Source organism: Cyrtonyx montezumae, unplaced genomic scaffold, assembly GCF_038088225.1.
Source record: "Cyrtonyx montezumae isolate F1298 unplaced genomic scaffold, pur_monq_1.0 scaffold_10, whole genome shotgun sequence".
NCBI classification, from domain to species: Eukaryota; Metazoa; Chordata; class Aves; order Galliformes; family Odontophoridae; genus Cyrtonyx; species Cyrtonyx montezumae.
The window spans coordinates 10,844,071-10,861,440 of NW_027071826.1; the positions used below are offsets into that span (position 1 = coordinate 10,844,071).

Sequence of the window (17,370 nt, forward strand, 5' to 3'; positions counted from 1 at the left end):
CACCTATTCTACGGGTTCCGGGCTCCCCTCGCTCACTCAAAGCCCTCCCTCAAAGCTCGCGGCTACGGACCGCAGCGCTGCTGCCTTCGAGGGCACCTCGGGAGGTGATGGCAGCGGCGGTCCCTCCGTCCCCACGAGCCCTGCAGCCGTCCTCCCACCCCGCACACCTCACGGGCCGCCTCCCAGTACCCGGCACCGCCCCTCGACCGGCGCGGGTCTATAAATGAGGGCGGCTCGGAGCGGGGCTCAGTGCCGTAGCCATGGGGAATCGTGTCACCCGCGGGGACTTCGAGTGGGTCTATACCGAGCAGCCCCACACGCAGCGGAGGAAGGAGATCCTGGGTACGTCGGGGGGGGCTGCTCCGCACTCAGTGCTGCGGGCTGGGCGGGTACTGCGCCTGTGGCTGTGCTTCCTTCGGTTCGCAGCGGCTTCTGCACAGTCTCACCCCATGGGCATGTTGGAAGGTCACGGGGAATCCATTTTTTGTCTGTAGCATTTCATATCTTCTCCTGTACGATGGTATATGATCCTCGTGAGTTTCTTTTAAGCTGGTTTTTACAGTTTCCACTTCCAGCTCGGTTTGCCACATTACTCCAATTTACTCAAGTCAGCACAGGGCAGGTTGGCTGGGGCTCCTCCAAAACGCAAGTTTACTTGGTAGCACGCTAAAAGAAACGAGAGGTGCTGGTGGGCAGTTGCTGGAGGACAGAAAGCCCTGATCTGATAACAGAGCCCCACTGCCTTGTATTTCCATCTTGTGCAGGTAGCATTTACTTGCATGTAAGCATGTGGGGTTGGGGACGCTTCTACTTTTGTTTTGGGGACTTGTAAGTTTAGGGTTTTCTGAGCAACTAATAATTCCAAATTTTTACAGAATATAGTTGCCTATTTCTTAAAATGATTGCTTCAACACTTGATCAATAAATGTTATCTTTTTTTTCCTCCTTCCCTCTGATCAGTAGAATGAAGTTTTTAAAGCCCTTTTATGAAGAAAGAGGCTGGGTATGTGGCAATCAGGTGCAGTTCCTCCACACTGCCATGGAGGAATCTAGGATTACTTTAAATTACAAAAACATTTCTGGCATAGTTATGATGGCAGAATATCCTGGTCCACGTTAAATTATATCCAGGAAAATTATTATTTTCCTCTGTAGTAATGACAGATAGAAAAATGATGTCATTATATAAAATAAAGCCTCAGGCTGTTGTGCTGCTGATCCTTTTGGTTATGGGAATTCCTAGTGAGCTTTGAGCAGGAGCTTATGCTATGTCTCCCCCTTTGCCAGCTTCCCACTTTCCTGGCGTTTCTGTGGCACTGGAAATGGAGACATAGAAGAAGGGGTCACAAGTGCTAAAAAGTTGCCAAAAGTCATTAAAATTATCATACTATCCCATACGCTATTGGCATAATCACTGAGACAGTGTTGCTCAAAGCATGAATGTCAAAATCACCCAGTACCTAGTGTCCTTACCAAAGGTCTGGTGTCTGCTGGGTGGAGTGCTCATTTTGAATCTTACATGCATATCAGTGTGCATCTAGAAATACCCATGAATTTACATTTTTGTATATAGCATTGCTTTAGGGTCAGGAGCGTTCTTTGCTGATAAAGGAAGTACTTTCTCCCTGTAGGTTAATGATTTAGTAGTTAAGCACCAAAGCTTGATTGCTTTCTGTTTAGGCTGTAGCTTTTGCAACTTTTGAGATCCCCCTCAGGTATGGCTACTTGATTTAAATGCAAATTAAAAATCATCTACTAGGAAAAACGTGTAGGGAGACTGACAAACATCAGGCAGTTCCCTTTTACAAAGGTGGTATTTTCTTACACTGGTGCCCCAGAATGTTTCTGTACATTATCCGAGTTTCATGTCCTAATTTGATTGTTAGCAGCCCAGGTGCATCTATGACTTGTTGGTGGTGATAGAGACATTTTTGTCATTCAGACATCAGTTTCAGTTCTTTCAAGCTTTCTGGTCACAGCAGTTTCACTAAACAGCAGCCCCAGCAAATACAACCTAGGGTTTATCTCTGGGGTAGTTGGTTATCAATCAAGCAGTTCAGCTGTGTACTGCAACTGGACTGGCTAGAAGCTACCTTACAGCAGGACTGTTGCAATACGTGAGTCTACAAGGGATGCAGTTCCTAATTGTTATAATCATGCTAGCAAATAGACTGACATTTTACACAAAGGAGAGGTAGTACTTCCTCTTCACAGAATTGTAGGGGTTGGAAGGGACCTCTAGAGATCATCTGGTCCAACCCAACTGCCAAAGCAGCTCCCTAGACCAGATTACACAAATTCTCAGAAAAAAAATGAAGATCTTTCAGACACAAGGAATCTATTGTCCCAGAACAAGACTTCCTATGTAACAGTTCTCCCCATGTAGAAATAAGAAGGAAAACTCTTCATAGTGTCTTCCTCTAAAACTCTAGCTTGTACTATATAGATACCAGCTGCTTCTTAAGATGCTAAGGAGCTCTCTTTCCAACCTAAGACTTTATTGCTGGTCTTAGGCTCATGTTAACATTATCCACATTTTTCAGTTTATTAAACTGAATTTTCATTACTTCCCTGTCACCCTCCTGTTTGTGAAAAACCTGTTGCTGTCATGTGCCAGAACTGAGATGTATAGTGCTGTGGTGAGCTGTGTTAGGGAAGGACCTGGCTGAAAACTAACCTATCAGAAGAAAGTCTTACACCAGCCTAACCTTGCTGTATAGTTACACAAATACTATTAGAGGGAGAGACTAGGTAGAAGGGGGAGAGGATACCTACTTCTAGTAGAATTAAGAAGGCTATTTCATTGAAAGTACAATGCTAGATTAAAGCACATCTAATAGTTACTGTGATATTAGTATTAGTATCTAACATTGAAGCACTGAGTTTTAATTTTTCCTCTCAAGACTGAGAAAACCCTCAGAATTAATACCAACACCTGAGCAACACCATACACTTACAGTGAGCAGTCACTTCACCTGTAGACTCTCTTCCAAATACAAGCAATGAGTAATATGTTGTGGAATGGAAAGAATGAGATCTTTTTTGTGCTGTGGGTTGGTTCTAACTTTGTAAAATTACTGTAGAATGGTCAGAAAAATGCCTCAGGATTCTTAGAAAAGCACTTGTTTTCTGCCAAGGATGAGGGCTCAGTGTTGCTCATGGTAGGACAGAAGCAACCAAATTAGATCTAACATCTAAGCATGGTTATATTCTTCGCTTTTTGGCAAGTTATTTGGTAGGGAGATGGCACAGGTGCTTCATATGTACTTTATTCTGTAGGAAGGCTGAGATGCTAATTTATCAGCAGCAGAGTGAGGAAACTAAATGAAAGTGCCTGAATCCCTTTTATTTTTGCATTTAGCCAATTTAGAAATATAATAGTTTTCAGCCAAGAAGAGAGTTGCTCATTTATTTAGAGATTAGTATTTCTTACAGCTGACTCTCATATTGCCTATTTAAACTGCATACTTAGGAAAGGTCTGATAAATTGCACCTAACAAAATGTGCAAGATACATATCTCAGTATATCAAAGCTCTGAATTGCATATTCTTCTGGCAAAGAAAAAAGGAGCTTGTTTCCCCTTCATACTAAAGTATGTGGGTACAGCACTGGCACTGATGTGCAAGTTCTCTGATCAGTGCATTCAGAGCAGCTGCTGTCTCAGTGCTCATGCCAATTCCCTTTGGGGGATCATATGTAGTATAAATCACATGAGTAGAAACTTAATGTTGTAGGTTCTCCTGATCTTCTGCTGACTATGTATTAAGTACAACTGAAGGTTTCAGCATACTCTATGTTCCATGAGTTTGTGTGAGGAAGCTGGGAGCACTCTTCTAGATGTCCTATATCCCTTGTCTCCCAGCCAAGGACTAAACAAGCATGAGCAGATCATAGCTGCTGTAATAGTGGTGCTGACACCACCTATTTCAGTTATCAGCACTATGCATCTGGTGGATGCTGCTGGGTGACTCAGCAACCTTGAACCTAACAGCACAAAGCCATCTAGGAATTCATGAGCAATAAAAGGTTAAGGCCATCTTACATGATGGATATGTAAGAATTATCAGCAATTAGTTGGGTCAGAAAAAATTTATTAGTTTGCATGCTGAAGGGTACAGAGAAAGCAGAATCCTTTGTCATGCTATCATCTGTGTGTTCCCTACCTATGCCCTGGTGCATGGATGGTTTGAATTTACTACCTCTTTAGACATGCTATGTTCTTTACAAGCACGTCCACAAACTGAACTGTGGAAAAGCTAAATACAGTGTCAGCAAGCCAACTATATTTCTGGTGTAAATATCAGCCCCAGCATAAGGCATAGGGTGGCAGAGCCAACATCCCATGCCTACTGTCTCTTATTTGATCTGCCACAGGCTCACAGCAGTAGAACATACTCTAAGACAACAGTACCACAACTACTTTTTTTCTTCCCTTCAATCCCTTCTTTGTGATACTAAGCAAAGCATCACTGGGAAAAGCCATATAGAGAAAAATCTGACTCACCTGACCAATAGAGCCTCTAGCTATAAAGAACTCCTTCTCAGAAGACAACCTTCATCCAGGAGATGCTCTCTTCTCAGAAACCAGCCCTTAAATGAGTCCAGAGAGATCCTGGGCCAGTCACGTGGGAAGCACAGATGAATCTCTTGCACCTGTGCTTCCTGGGCCAGCCACCCTCTTCACCAGGTGCTCAGTCATCAATCAGTTCAGGCTATGATGTTAACAGTTCCTCCACACCTTTTTAACAGACCTTCTAAAAACATCATATTGAATTGTGTGCCCACTTTGACTGTACTTTCTGCATTGAAATAGAAGATGAAAATAAATTCTTTCTCTTGCTGCTACTAGCTTCTCATGGATATGGGCATTGCTGCTCCTTTAAAACCCCACCTCTGTGGTTCTGAACAGCTCCATTGTGGACAACGTGAACAGCAGATTGTGGAGCTGGTTGGATTGGGCAGAGTTACTGTCTACAGCTCAATGTGGTACCAAAGTGCTTGCACTGCATTTTCACCATGTGCTGACCTCAGAGAGAGAAGTCATGTTTATGCTCTGCTGTACATCTACACCAGTACACCTGCTCTCCTCATGGCAATCTGTTGGCTCCTCCTGGAAAACCAGAAGTAGTGCATGTGTATCTTTGTTTCAGCTGGGACTGAACTGTTTTCTTCAGAATGTCTGCTATGATTATATGTTTTGGTTCTAGGAGAAAACATTAATAACACATCGTTTATAGCTACTGCTAAGCAGTGTTGTACAGAGCCAATGCCATTCAAAGCAGAGGGCCTGAAGAGCTGGGATGGAACAGAGTTGGGACAGTTGACTTAAACTGGCCAAAGGGATATTCTATGCCATATAACATCAAGCAGAAGGAGTTTTGAAAGGGATGGGAGTTCATCTCTCTCTCTCTTCTGCTTCTCAGGGGCAGTTGGGCATTGGTTGAGTGGTGGTGAGCAATTGCTTGTGCATCACTTCTTATATACATTTATATATATGTGTGTCATAATTACCCTTTTCCTTTTCTCTGTCTTAGTAAATAGCTTTATCTCAACCCATGAGTTCTACTTCGCTTTTCTCAATTCTCTCCCCAGTGCTGGGAGACCAGGAGGGGTGAGTGAACAACTGTGTGGTGCTCAGCCACCTGCCTGGTTAAACCACAATATGGATAACCCGTCTTCTGAGTGAGATAACAGACTTTCCCAGCAAGCTGAAGGATGCATCATGTGCTCAGGACACATCAAAGTAGCTGGGACCACCTTTGTCCCATTGTACTCAAAAGGGTGAATCCATGTGGTCACACAACTTCGTGCTCTTCCTTTGTTATTTTTTCCCTTTTATCTAGAATGGGAATAGCAAATATTTATTTGCTTTTCTCATATTGCTGTTCTCCCTCTGTGCTATGATTGTGAATAATTAAGAGCTCACCATAAGTTACATTTTATGGTTATTGCCATGTATTAGCACTGAGTCAGTGCTTGTTGGGAAAGTGATGGACTCTGACCTTATGGAAGCTAGCCATGTTAATAATGGACAAGTGCTCAAGAAGAAGAAAATAAAAGTGATTTGGAAAAGAGAAGCATAATGCAAATCTCTGCTCAGATGCATTTCAGTGTAAAAGTCTAGCAGGCTCAGGAGGGAGAGGAAGTGTCTTTTTACTTCCTAAAGTACTATGCAGAGGAAATGAAGGTGATCTTTTTTACTGTTCAGCTTTACCGGTTTTGCATTCCTTGATGGCTCATGAGTCAGAGCTGCACAAGGGCCCAATATCTGATTGAGGTGCTTTTGGGACATGCAGACTGCTGACAGCCTGCAGACACTTTTCACAGAAGACTGTCCCCATTTTTCAATTGTAAATGCTAAACTTTGACTTCCTCAGATTTCTTCATCTAACTTCAGGGCATGAAGATGAGTGAAAAATGAGAAATAATATTACTGATGTTGTAACATCTTCACATGTAAGCATTGTATAAAACTGCAATCACCAGGATTGCTTTGTCCAGGCTTAGACATATCTCACTCAAGTCTGCATGGCTTCAAGTTTTGGAGGGTCAGCATGCAACATTTTTCATTTATAGTACTTCTGAAGGCTTCTCTGTAGACTGCCCCAGTACTGGAGCTTCAGCCAGCAATCCTTTCAGTTCCACCTGCCAGCCTTCCCAGGGCTTCTCCCTGTCAGAATGAGGAAGTGGTTATCAGCATTAATGATAAACAGACATGGTGTTTTGGCTTAACTATTATACAGATCTACTGTTGGATAGGAGTTAATCATGTGTTGAATTTAATATTAAAGCCTAACACACCACTTCATAAGTGTTACCTGTGATAAATGCAGCCTACGTGCAGCGCAGATGCACACCATGCTGCTGCTGGTCAGAAGTTGCTACTTTGAAATCTCTCATAAGCGACTATAAGCTACAACCTTCCATAACTGCAACAACAGTAAATAGTTAGAAAACAGTTTTCGTGTTCTCAGACTAAAATATACAGCACAGCTAAGTTGATATCCTGGCACCTTGTGTTAAAATTTGGTACCTATCTAGGTATTAGGGAACAAACTGTAGCATATTTGCATTTTGAGTGTAAAAAAGCATGATTTCTAAAGCTACAAAAACTTGGACTACTTAGTGGCTTTTATTAAAAACTTAGGCTGACTTCAGAACAATTTGAACTTATACCAGTGCTTTCCCACTTGTCTGAGTACTCCTAATAAAGATTTTGCCCCCTTGTCTGAACAAGGGGCAGAATTGAGAATATCCCTTTTCCATCATCCACAGTACTTAATCTTTATTGTCTCTGGTCTCTGTCAAGCTCAGCTCCAGGTGACCAACAGGCTGAAATGTTGTAATAGTTGCAGAGCATGACCACATCAACCTGCTTCCTTAAGTAGTGCTGGATCTCTCTGAACTGCTGCAGATATTTCAGGGTTCATTCCTATTAAAATCCTCCACTCGGTACCTGGCACTGCTTTGCAAGGTCACATGAAGACCGTCATCTTCAGTGCTTGTTTGTAGTACATACAGCTGCACAGATGCAAGTTGTCCTAGCCTTAAATGACATAACAATGACATTGGTATTGGAGCAATAGTCGGATGACAATTTTCTTTTCTTAAAATATGCCTGTAAAACTTGTAGGGACACATTGTGTAACTTCAGGCTCAGACTGAGTGACTTGTCCTACAGTCTTACTTACAAAAGCTGTTAATTATTGAGAAATGCAGAATATAAATAAAAGGAGGGAGGTCAGTAGGTGGGTAAAGGCCATAGAACTGGAAAAACTAACTTGAGAGTTAATACTGAAAGTTAGAGGTGGGAAGTTTGTAAAGAGACCTGAAGTAATAAACGGCTCCTAGAAGATAAGCTGCACTCCTGTGCATTTTCTTAAAAGAGCAAATGAATGGCAAACAAAACCAAAGGTCAGTAAGATGGTGCTGTATGCACATGAGTGTGACCTGGCAAGTCTAACTCATGTATCTATGATTCCATACTGTGAGAAGCTGTGGTGGGATTGCCTATGTGACTTTCATGTCTACTGCTGGTATGTGACTTGAGAATAGGCTAATGAGTGGGAACAACAATAAATCATGTATCTTACAGATTTCCAACAGCATTATTTACTTTCTAGTGATGTTAGTATTTGCAAAGATGTGTGCGTGCTGTAAGTGCTGGCAAACACTCAAACACTTACTTTTTCTTAATGATACAGTTGTCATATAACCACAGAGTAAAACCAGGAGAGCCTGTTGCATGGCTTCTTTTCCCTGCTGGTATGTCTGAAACCAGAGTATGGCAAGGACTACAAAGAACGCATCTGTATCTCTTTTCTGCTGAAAACAGCATCCGGACTGGGCAAAAAGAAAGGGAAGTAAAAAAACATGACAGAAGACAATTTTCAAGCTTAAGTCTGATGGTGACTGGCATATTAATAGTCATCCTCATGAAGATAAATGGTGCCATCAACGTCATCATATGCACGCACACATATGTTGGACACAATGCTAGAAATGGGAACAGATACATTAGTGAAGCCTTTTCCATAGTGGCTTTGGAATTTCCATTAGATAAGACTGGGGCCTCAAACATAAGCTGAAGAAAAATAAAGAGCACCAGTGGTGGTCATGTTTACCTTTATGCGAGTTAATGAGATTTTCTTTGCATTTTTTCCCCTCTAGCAAAATATCCAAAGATCAAGACTCTGATGGGACCAGATCCACATTTGAAATGGATTGTATCTGGAATGGTTTTCATGCAGTTTCTAGCATGCTATCTGGTGAAAGACTTATCTTGGAAATGGATTTTCTTCTGGGCTTATGCTTTTGGGGGTTGTGTCAACCATTCATTGACCCTAGCCATCCACGATATTTCACACAATGTTGCTTTTGGGAACAAGCAGGCCAAGTGGAACCGATGGTTTGCAGTCTTTGCCAACTTGCCAGTTGGTGTCCCTTACTCTGCTTCCTTCAAGAAATACCACATAGACCACCATCGGTACCTTGGTGGGGACAGCCTGGATGTGGACATTCCCACGGATTTTGAAGGCTGGTTCTTCTGTACGCCACTTCGGAAAATGCTTTGGCTCTTCCTCCAACCTCTGTTCTACAGCCTGAGACCACTGTATGTGAACCCCAAAGCAATTACACAGATGGAAATTTTTAATGCCCTCGTGCAGTTTTCTGTAGATTTTATTATTTTCTACCTTTGGGGACTCAAACCTATTGTTTACTTAATAGCAGGTACAATTCTCTGCATGGGCCTACATCCAATATCTGGCCACTTCATAGCAGAACACTATATGTTCTTAAAAGGATATGAGACGTACTCTTATTATGGACCTCTGAACTGGCTCACCTTTAATGTAGGCTACCACATGGAGCACCATGATTTCCCCAGCATTCCCGGAAGCAAGTTGCCAATGGTAAGTGTATCAGAAGCTCGAGTGAACTGGTGGTTTTGCTTTAAATTATTATTATTATTTTAAGTTATAAGATCCTTTAGCAATAGTCTGAATTTCTCTGCTTCCCTCATTTCTCTTTTTTCACTCTCCAAAATATAAAGGGCCCATCTAAAGTGAGACAGGAGGCAACCACTACTTGAAACTTGTCTAAGGGTCAATCTGTATATTAACTGTATTGCTTGATTAACATCAAACAAAAATCTTTCTATTTTTTGAGATGACATAAGTACTGGAGCATGTTCTAACTTGCTACAGATAGCAGTAGAAAATAAATTCCTGTTCTCCATGCCTTGTTTTGGCTCTGCTGCCCCACCCACTGAAACTGAGGCTGCCTGGCCTGTCATTGGGAAAATGCTGTGGCTTCACTCTTTTGAAATCAAATCTTTTTTGCTTTCATCTCATCAGTTGTGGGAATAAAATTTTCAAAGCCCAGGTGTCTAGGAACAGTTTTGGACTCACTGCCAGCTATGCAGTTGCTCTTCTGGATTTTAATACGAGGGTTCCTCAGCAGTTGCAATCACAGTGCCAAAGGGATGTGACTGCAGAGCATTACTCCTACACCCAAATCCTCCGGGGTGCTTGGAAGGAAACACTGCCTGTTGGGAGCTACTGCTGAAACTTCCTTGTGAGGAGGAGGTGGGGCTGAGGTTATGGGGCTGTGACCTCCACACTACTGCATGACTCAACTTTTATGATGGCGTATCCAGGCAAATTGAGTTTGGGAACCCCATTTTATGTGCTGATGACAGAATTATAGAATCACAAGGGTTGAAAAAGACAACTAGGATTGTCTAGTCCAAACACTGATTCATCAAGAACTCGTTTTCTTAGTCACAGAAACACTGAGAGGAGGTTTGGAACAAGCAATTTTCTTATGCAGTAGAAGAGCACAGAGAGCATGTATACCAGCTGAGTGTATATATATGTATAGTTGATTTTTTACAACAGACCTCCTTGACTGCTGGAGCTCTCTCCTGAATAAGTTGGCTGTTCCTGGTGGGATTCAGCATTCACATATGAGGTTCCCTAGCTCCTCTTGCTGACACATATGTTACCCCAGCTAGAAGGTGGGCTTAGCTTTAGTTTGAAATGTTCAAACTTGTTAGATAGGCTTAGATACTCAGCTTACTGAAATGTAAATACAGAAGCAGGAGGTTAGCTCTCTTATCTCAGACAAGGGAGGTGAGTGACAAATTGAACTTGCTGGGAATATTGCTCCAGACTTGAATGGAACCTGAAAAGCTTTTCCCCACCCACATCACAAATAGTTTAGCCAAACTCCTGAAAGCAGTGAGCAGATGAAAGTGTTTGCACTCCTCTGCAAAGAGGATAGAGTTATAAGTTGAATTTTATGAACTTGTCTTCATGTGTTTCTAGCTCTAGGGCACCTGAGACTTGCCCTGCTGGTAGAGGAGGTACCAGGTTTGTCATTCATTGTTACGTGTGATAGAACAACATGGAAAATATTGAGTCACTGTCAAATGAACAAGTGAAAAATCTACTATGAGGTAGAACTTCTTTGTCAAAACAGCTATCGCAGAAAATAGTTTGTCCCTTGAAACAAGCTGGCTTTTAGTTTCTGCAAACTGAGAAGACAAGTTCTTTGTTTCTTTGGAAGGAGAGGGGACAGACTCTCTGGATAGCTCTAACATATGAACTTCATGACAGGTAGGAGCAGAAACCTCCCTTGCTTTCCCTGCTTACCTGGCCAGCAGATTCTTCACTCAGTAACTCCTTTGTCTCTTAAGCACTCAAAGATTTAATAGTTTAATTGACTCCTGTCTTTAGTTTCAAATTTTGGCAAATATTAAGTAGGTAAAAAGGCCCTTTCTTCATTCTCTCATGAGTGAACATAAAGGATGATTAAAGATCAGAAAATAATTGAAGCTTGGAAAGTAACTGGATCTTCCATTTGCTTATCAGAAGAGTAAATTTTGTCTTTTATTACGGGTGTTTCACCCAGTATGTGCTTTCTGAGTAATATGTTTGCTACTGGAAAGACCTTTACCCTAGGACTGTGGCACATTTGAAAGAGGAAGAATTAGGCTGTGCCATAAGCTTATAGAGGTTACAAATGAGTGACATGAGTGTACAGTGAGAACTTGTCCCACTATTATAATGAGATATTACACAAAAGACATTTTAACATTGTAATGAATTGTAACGTTATAATTTAACATAATAATGAAGGACCCACTCTAAAAAAATATAGCTGTAGACTTTTGACTGGTTAGCCTTTAAGTGAAGCTTTAAAACAATAAAATCTTGTGTTACTTACCAAAGGAGAAAGACGATTGATTCTTCATTATCTGAAGGATTGAATATACTTTTGATGAGAGGGAACATAGAACAAGGAGGAACGTGGTACTCCTCCTACAAACTACAGTAAAAGCAGTCACATAACCAGAGGCAAACTAGTTATTCATTAAGCTTGTGAAAGACATGGCATGAAACGAGATTTTATTAGACAGACAAGACTGGAAAACATGGTAGATGTACTTTGTTTGAATTGCAGATTTCCTTAACCCTGTGATGGCCAGGAGGGCTAGCTTGAGTTCTCCCCCCTTCTCCTACAGTCAAGGAGTACAGAGGAAACTTATATACTCTGCTTTGTAGCATTCTACACCTAATTTCTCATCTTGTCATAAGGACCTCTAGCTTCTGTGTTGCCCCAGGATAAAGTCTGTAGCACTTGAGTTAATACGACTGAACAGCATCTGCTACCGTGGAGTAGGATGGGTGTCCTGTTGCTATACTATACAAGACTAGAAGCAAAATTTCAACTCCAAAAATGTGGTTCATTATCTAGCACCTTCATCTAATTGAAGAAAAGCATCCATGTACTGTGTGCATAGTGCTTACTAAGCTTATTGCACAATTTAGTCTTGGATTATCCTTTCTTAATTTCCATTCAAAAACTGGCGCTTACTTCCAAGTTGTGATCTGTAAGGAGGGAGAGAGGAACTGAAGCAAATGGACCCTCTCCAATGCAGCATGGGGAGCTCGGGATGGGGGGGTCAAGGGCAGGATCAAGAAATATTGTGTCACAATACAGTCCTTTTTGAGATAACATTGTTTGCAAAAATTGCTCCCTGGAAAAACTTCCATCCACAGGTTTTGTTCTGCTACCAGAATGCAACATGGAGGATGACAACCTGCTAAGTACACTTAACAGATATATTTTAATGTCATACTTAAAAAGGAATCTGCATGTTTAAAAACACAAATCCTGCCCAGTCCTCTGTGTGGAGGAGGTCACTTTGTTTTGCACAAGGGTATGCTGATGGCAATAGATGGGTTGTTTTTGAGTACATCCATGTCAGAAGATTGATTTGTTCACTTTTTTTTTTCTCCCATGTGATGGCAAAATGGAAAGAGGCACCATACAAACTTCCACGCCACCTCTCTAACCACATTCACTAGATTTTCCTTCTACCCCATTCTTTTGTCAAAAACATTTTATCGTGGTTTATCTTCTCTCCCTGGTTTCCGTACACCTTGTGCAGTTTTCTTGCCTGGAGTGCAAAGACCTTGCAAAAGGTGCACGTGCTGCCAGCCTTCCTGCACCAAGTGCTGCTGAGCACAAAGCCAAGCAGGAGCAAAGAGCCACCGTCCCAAGATGATCCAGGGTAACCTGCTCCTGATCAAGTACTTGCCCATCTCCTGTGGTTTCCACAACGAGGTTTTGTTCAAAATGAGATGCCACCAGACTCTGCAGGGAAGTGAAGCAAGAAACTCCTCCATCACTTGTCCTCAGAAGTGAGTTTCATTCACTCAGGGAGCGCACTGTCTGAACAGCCCTCCATCTGTTTCACTTACCCAGATCGAATTATTCCTGACTGTGGTCACAGGAGCCGAGCAGGGATCTAAATCTGCTTTTCCAGAGATCCTACCCAGTGCCTGCACATCACCCTTCTTGTAACCATTAACAAATGCTTTTAAGGGGAAATTTTATCTGAATCATGTTGAAAATGAATCACATCTGAAGTGCAGCTGAACGTTTTAAAGCAAGACGTAAGAAATGATTAGGAAGTCAGAGTTACTCAGTGACAGACAGAACACAATCAGACCTGGACTGAATCTTCCATCTCCAACACAACGCAAGGGGTGCACAAAAGAGCTTAATGAGACTTGTGCTTTGCCACCCTACGTCACAGGAGCTGTCAGCCAGGAGGCTCAGCTAGTGATGTAACCAGCATGAGCACTACTGGCTTCTGGCTTAACTCCTGTTGTCATTCTTACCTTTCCCCAAAGTGCTGTGTAAGACTAGGTCATCATGCATCAGATGCTGCTGAGTGCCTCCTCCTGGCAGGCCTTTTATGCACAACTTCAGAGTTTCAGTGCAAGTCTTTACTGGGTTCTTCACAACTGGCTTTAAAATTCTGCAGCATGTTTAACAGGACAAGTCATGCTGCCCAGTAAGACAAGCTGCTCTGGTAGAGACTTGTTTGGCTAGGAGGTGGAGTTCCAATAAAGCAATGCCCAGCTAGTTTTTTGTGAAATGTACAGTACCAGCTGCTCTCCTAAGCGTGTTTTAAAAAAGCAGAGCATCTGGCTGGAGCACTGACAACTCAGGAATTCTCACAGTCCTGTGAGACTGTCAGGTGTGAAACCTCCTTGTCCTACAAACACCCCAACAGCACGCAGTGTTTCTGTGATGGGAGCAGTTGTAAAACTTGGGCATTTGTAACAGGAATAAAATTGTGTCAGACTGATAATCTACTGATGAACCTTGAAGCATTTCTAGCAATGGGAAGAGGAGGGGGGGACTACTTCGGGATCTCCTCTACCTGGAGAAGGAAGTCAGATTTGCATCAAGGGAGTGGAATGAAAGAAAGACTAAGGAAGCACAACCCAGGCTGTCTTCAGCATTTTCTCAATTGCTATTTCTTCCCTACCTGGAACTCGCTGCAGACAAGTATTACGAGTGGCAAACGTTGCTTTAAATACAGTGTGTTGGAGTCCTGGCAGTTTATGAGATGGATTAGTCATCTTGTTATGGAAATCCTCCACCTCCCAAGTGCGAGAGATTTGATTCTGACTGAAGGCAGAGATCTGTCATCTATTAAATCCTAACACTGTCAGGCAAAACTTGTGTAATAAATCTGCTAAGTATCTAAATGTACTTAAGTCTATCTCATTTGACTGCACTTCAGAACTCACAAGCAATAACAAGTAACTTCAAGTTACGGCCGTGCTATCAGATTTAAAAAGTAAGACCAAAGCACACTTGACACCATGCAGCTAAACAGCACGTTCTCTCTTTTGTCCTTCCAGGTGAAGAAGATTGCAGCAGAATACTACGACAACCTTCCCTATCACCAGTCCTGGATCCGAGTCCTGTGGGACTTTGTATTTGATGACAGTATTGGCCCTTACTCGAGGGTTAAGAGAAAATGCAAACTGGCAAAAGAAAGCTAACAGACTGGCTCCAGCTGCTGCACTCCTGTTTTGCTTGTTTGAATGGTTTGAGTGCTCTGCAGAGGAAGAAGGATGCTTGCATGTGCTTGGCCCACCATTGATATGTGTTCCCTGGATGAAGAGGATGAGTGTCTGCACTATTTAAACTACTGATACTTTTTAATAAGAGAGGTTTGTGTATGTAACCTTAAAAAAAATAGATGAGCGTGAGCTATGCTCACATGATCCCTGTTCTAGACTTAGAATTAAGCTCCTGGGATGTGTGTGTCCAAATTGGAGTTTAAGCATGGTCTGCAATGAAGAATGTTTGGTGCGTGAATGGGCGTGCTTGCATATAGTGTAGGACTGGTTTCTCTTCATGCCAAGGTAGATGTAGATGCTTTGCATGCATAGGACTATGGAAACAGAGATGACTGGCATGTAGTAGCAAATGATACTTGGTAGAGAACACAAGGGTGCCTTCAGCTCAAAGCATTGCCTAAACGAATATCTCGTGCCTGACAATAGCTGCTTGCAGTGATTTTGCATATGAAATGGAATACATATGTATTTTTGCACTTCTGAATCAATATCTTATTGCTGTTTGACCTCTATGTCAGGGCTTTTTCTAAACCTTTTCTGAGCCATTTCTATTCTTAGTATCCAACGTTCAGTGTAACTTACCAGCAGAGTTGAACCATGAAGTGGAAAAACCCTTTCTTTAGTCTTCAGCTCGGTCTGATCAGCAACGTGGCATACCACAGCTCGTACTGTGAGGAATAGCTGATCCTTTCCCAGTCATCTTTTCAACAGAATTCAGAATTTCATATTTCTCATACCTTTCACCACTAGGAGCACCTCTAGAAGTGGAAGGGTTCTAGTTTAACTTGCTCCTAATAAGGGCTTTTACTATTCCTGATCATCTCCCTTGGTCTTCTGTGTATTATACCTGTTTCTGTCCATAGGACTTAGGAGTAGCTGTCCCTGATGACACTGGAGATGCTATGGTGACATTTGTTCATAACCACTTTCAGTGCAATTCTAACTTTTCTTCTCTGTGATTCATTGGGAACTGACTCAGCAGTCAGGAAGCATGTGATACTCCAGCCATAAACACCATCAATAATGGTGATAAAGGGATATAACCACGACATGGAGCTAGTGCTGTTTCTCTCCCTATGTGCTGTATATTGCAATATTGACATTGACCTAGATCTGTCATTTCTGCCTCTTGAAACAAGTCCATTTTCCTGCCTCTCTTCATCAGCTTCTAGCTACCCTCAGTAACTGTCTTTCTTCAAAAACCTTAGTCACCATACCTTTCTCCATGCAGAATACACTGAACAACCTCTTGGAGTTCAGGAGTTAAGATGTAATCTAACAACTTCCCTACACTCCTGGAAGTTGACTACTTACTTCTGTCCTTAGTAAGAGGTTAAAAAAAGAACAGATCTAGAAAGATCCTCCTATATATAACCTGACAGCTTAATCCCTCTACTGGTTTTGACTTGGTTATCTTCTGGAAATCCATATACATTACAAACAAAATTATTATTCCACATTCACGTTGACCTCTCAAAGTGCACAACTGGGCCTGTGATGCTTGATTTCCTCAATAAATACCATTTAGTTCCTGCCTCCTACAGCACCAGATCCAGTGAGTCATTTTGGTACCATCTTTTGGCAGTAGCCTGTCTCCGTGCTGCTAGCACTTCATGATCAGATATTCAACTTCCATTGTCTTTAGCAAGCTGTTTCACAACTCCTAGCCAATTTAGTAAGCTAACATAAGAACAACATTAAGATTATTCTGTGCTCTTCATTCTGAGCATTGCGTTACTCCTCTGTGGCCTTCTCTCTAGCTCCCTTAGCTGCTCCACAACACCATTAACCTACATGATCCGTATGTTAACAGCCAAGCCTGACACAGGTTACAGTGTAAACTGAGGGTACCCAAATCGATGGCTGCTTCTAACCTGCATATCAGCAGTCCTCTCATTCTACAGAGAAATTTGGAGGTGCTGGAAACTCTGGTACCTGCTGTGCTCTCAAGCAGTGTGAGGCATCAGCTGAAGAGGGCCGACAGTCTCTGCCCTCAAAACCTGACTGGTACACTCACAGCCTCATCAATCAAGGGTGGATTTATAGTGCTGAGTAAGCACCTGGAGATGGGACCAGGTGTTACTGCTTCTATCAGCCAAGCCCACCTTGCCCATCCTGTGCACCTTGGTACTCTTTAAATGGCCCTGTGCAAACTTCAGTTAATTGTCTTAATGACGTGAACCCTGCAAAGGAGGGTAAAAAAAAAAAAGCTCATTTACAATGGGTTGCTGGTGTTACCATAAGGCCATGCTGTATCCAGGCTGTACACAGCCTTGATGACAGTGTGGTTATTGCTGGCTGTAGGTACAGTGCCATACTCCAAGGTAAAACATGAAGTGAGCCAGAGCACAGCCTTGTACAGCTTCAGGAAGATTAATGGAGAGTTTCACAGGATGGCATGACCATTTGTGAGGC

General features: G+C 42.3%; 1 protein-coding gene across 1 annotated transcript; it reads left to right on the forward strand.

The window, feature by feature from the left end:
• The first annotated feature begins 260 nt into the window (after positions 1-260).
• Positions 261-14,874, forward strand: DEGS2 (delta 4-desaturase, sphingolipid 2). The gene is made up of 3 exons (XM_065750345.1): positions 261-342; positions 8,672-9,414; positions 14,731-14,874. Exons 1-3 carry the CDS (start codon positions 261-263, stop codon positions 14,872-14,874), a joined length of 969 nt encoding a protein of 322 aa, XP_065606417.1.
• Positions 14,875-17,370: the final 2,496 nt, after the last annotated feature.

What these genes read in the sequence shown, in the direction of transcription:
- DEGS2 (XM_065750345.1), top strand. Translation starts at nt 261, where the DNA reads ATGGGGAATCGTGTCACCCGCGGGGACTTCGAGTGGGTCTATACCGAG. An exon ending in GCGGAGGAAGGAGATCCTGG is followed by an intron (nt 343 to 8,671) that starts GTACGTCGGGGG and finishes TTTCCCCTCTAG; the next exon opens with CAAAATATCCAAAGATCAAG. An exon ending in CCGGAAGCAAGTTGCCAATG is followed by an intron (nt 9,415 to 14,730) that starts GTAAGTGTATCA and finishes TTGTCCTTCCAG; the next exon opens with GTGAAGAAGATTGCAGCAGA.